This window comes from Botrytis deweyae (genome assembly GCF_014898535.1).
Source record: "Botrytis deweyae strain B1 chromosome Unknown BDEW_023, whole genome shotgun sequence".
Lineage (NCBI taxonomy): Eukaryota > Fungi > Ascomycota > Leotiomycetes > Helotiales > Sclerotiniaceae > Botrytis > Botrytis deweyae.
This window is the reverse complement of record NW_024066230.1, coordinates 663,551-666,093: the sequence shown is the minus strand read 5'-3', so window position 1 is coordinate 666,093 and position 2,543 is coordinate 663,551. Positions and strand designations below refer to the sequence as shown.

General features: G+C 41.6%; 1 protein-coding gene across 1 annotated transcript; it reads right to left on the bottom strand.

Moving 5' to 3' along the window:
- Positions 1–348: 348 nt before the first annotated feature.
- Positions 349–1,188, bottom strand: EAE98_008748 (uncharacterized protein; the record flags this gene model as incomplete). The annotated part of the gene is made up of 1 exon (XM_038956371.1): positions 349–1,188. One exon carries the CDS (start codon positions 1,186–1,188, stop codon positions 349–351), a length of 840 nt encoding a protein of 279 aa, XP_038807452.1.
- Positions 1,189–2,543: the final 1,355 nt, after the last annotated feature.

Genomic DNA, 2,543 nt, shown 5'->3' with positions numbered 1-2,543 from the left:
CTTATCGCAAATCCCGATAACTTAAAAAAATTATTCATCATCTCCAAATATCTGAATGTGAATGTGAAATTCTCCCTTTAACTCCAAATGTCCCCGCATGAGTGGTGTGAATATCCATTCTGATCTCCAATATCCTATATCCTATCCCTTCCTCCATCCGATCATAAAGAAAAGTAACCGCGTGGTTCTTTCTGTATCGTGCCCATGAAAACCCTCCCATGATATGCTCAAGAAACTCCAAAATGCCCGCTCGAAATGTTTCGCTCAAATTCGCTCAAATCCTATTCCCATTATATGTTTGTAATATACAATCCGTAACTCGTAGACAATCCCAAGAAATGGAGGCGTTTAATAAACGCTAATAGCACTTATTAAACCCGGGGATTGTCGAGGAGGTAAATAGAAACCTTCGTCGAAGAAAGTTTGTTGTTCGGATTGTGGTATCGATGAGGAGGGAGTAGACTTGCTGTAATAGGATGTGGTAGCGATTTGTTGTTTTTCCGAGAAAGTTGGGATGGTATCAGATGGTGGAGAAGGCGGCATTGATTCATCTTCTGAAGAATCGGAATCGTGGTCAAGTTCTGGTGGAGATGATGCAGCGTGATGTGAAGTGGTGAGGTGAAGTTGAAGACTTGCGTAATCTTCCTCGCCATCATCTTCAAAGCTCTCTTCATCTTCCTCGATTTCTCGTGATGAGACAGTGATTGGTGCGTGGATGTTGTTGGAGTGGACGCGGGTCAATGAAGACATGGTAGGTTCTTCCAATTCTTCATCTGAATCGAAATCGCTATCTGAATCTGAGGAGTCGTCATTATCGAGGTCGGATGTTTCCCAATCTTCTTCTTCTTCCTCGACAACTTCTTCGACCACGGTATCGGCCCATTGAATGTGTTTTGGTTCTTCTTGCTTGGTAGCCTTTCGGACGGATTGGTTGAACCAGCTCTCTTGCTCTTGCTCAGCTTCGGCAAGCTCAAGCATCAATGAATCGAGAAGGTTTGCATGACCGACTAGAAGACGGAGGTCGTGATCTGCTCGGGAAGCTTCGAAAGAAAGCTTTCCTCGAGCAGTGTGAGCAAGGTAATAAGTTTGAGTAATCGACATCTTCTTTCTCTTCAATGGTGATAATGGAGACTGTGATTGTGATTGAGGTGTTTGGGAGGAAAGGGGACTTCTGGAAATGGTCGACATTTTGTATTAAATTATGCTGCAATGCTGCAATATATTGAATGACTCAAGGCAACGCTTGTTATTTTTTTTTAGACGAAAAGCCGAGGGTGAATGACTGATATGTTGATAAGTGATAGCCGGGATATGATGGTAACACTTTGAATATTGGATGAGGAAGTATTCTTAAAGAAGTGTGTTGTGTTATTTGAAGATGGAAATAACTTGAATGTATTCTTATAGACTTGACTTGACTTGACTTGAGTTATGTATGAGTGATGAGGGCGATATGAGGATGATATGAAGGAATTATAAATGATCATGAGGAGGAACTCGGACAGTCTTTGTATCTTTTTGCAAATCGTCGTAAATGGCCATGAACCCCCATTAAGCACGTTAAGCACAATTGAGGGCTGATTCATAAGACCGCGATCCGGACAAAACGGAGTTGTGGATTTTCTGGATGGGTCATCACCATTAAACCCTTTAACCCCATGCGCTAGTGGGTGCGAGATGAGTGGGACTAACCTCTTCGCGTAATATCTTTCGCCAGTTTTCTTTATTCGCTTATTAGTTTTCGTACTTTTGTCGTATGCGTATAAAGTCCGCTGCGGTATGATTTTCAGCCCGATGGATGGAACGGAATTAAAAATGATTTGGGCTGGGGTTATTAGTCAGTTTGCTTTGAGTTTGGATGCTTTGGATGGTTTGTATGGGTTTCAAAGAGGGTTTGATTGATTGCTTAGAAAGCCAAAACAATAACGTTAGTGAGAATGATAATCCACACAAAGAAATGCAATTCCATTCGATTCACTCACAAGACGAAAGAGGAAATCAGTCATAGGTCCGGTTGGACTGAATTGGTAAACTCCAGTGTCCAGATTGAAGGGATTACTAAATTGATTGATTGATTGATTGATTGATAGATTGATTCATACTAATCCAACAACTCCGAATCTTATTTCCACCAGACGAGACACACTTTGGATGATGACTTGCTTGGACTTGGACTATGATGGAGAGATTCCGCCCAGAGAAAGAGAATATCGAGTGATAGATGAAGTCGGAAAAGATCGCATGGGCCAAGATGCCGAGTAATGAAAGAGATTATTCTCTTGACCGAATTCGTAGCAAGAGTCGTAGGCATCTATCTAATCTGATCAATGAATCACAATCTAATTAAATCAAATTATTGGATGGATGACTACGATGATGATTACTACTATCGGTACTCGGTACATGGAATCATACTCTTTCTCTCTCCGGTTTAATTCCAAGATATCTCCATCCCCACGATTTCCTTTGCGTGCTCTCGTTCCTGATGACAAACTCACCTATCATCAACTCCTTGGCTCCATGGAAGTCATCTTAAATGGATG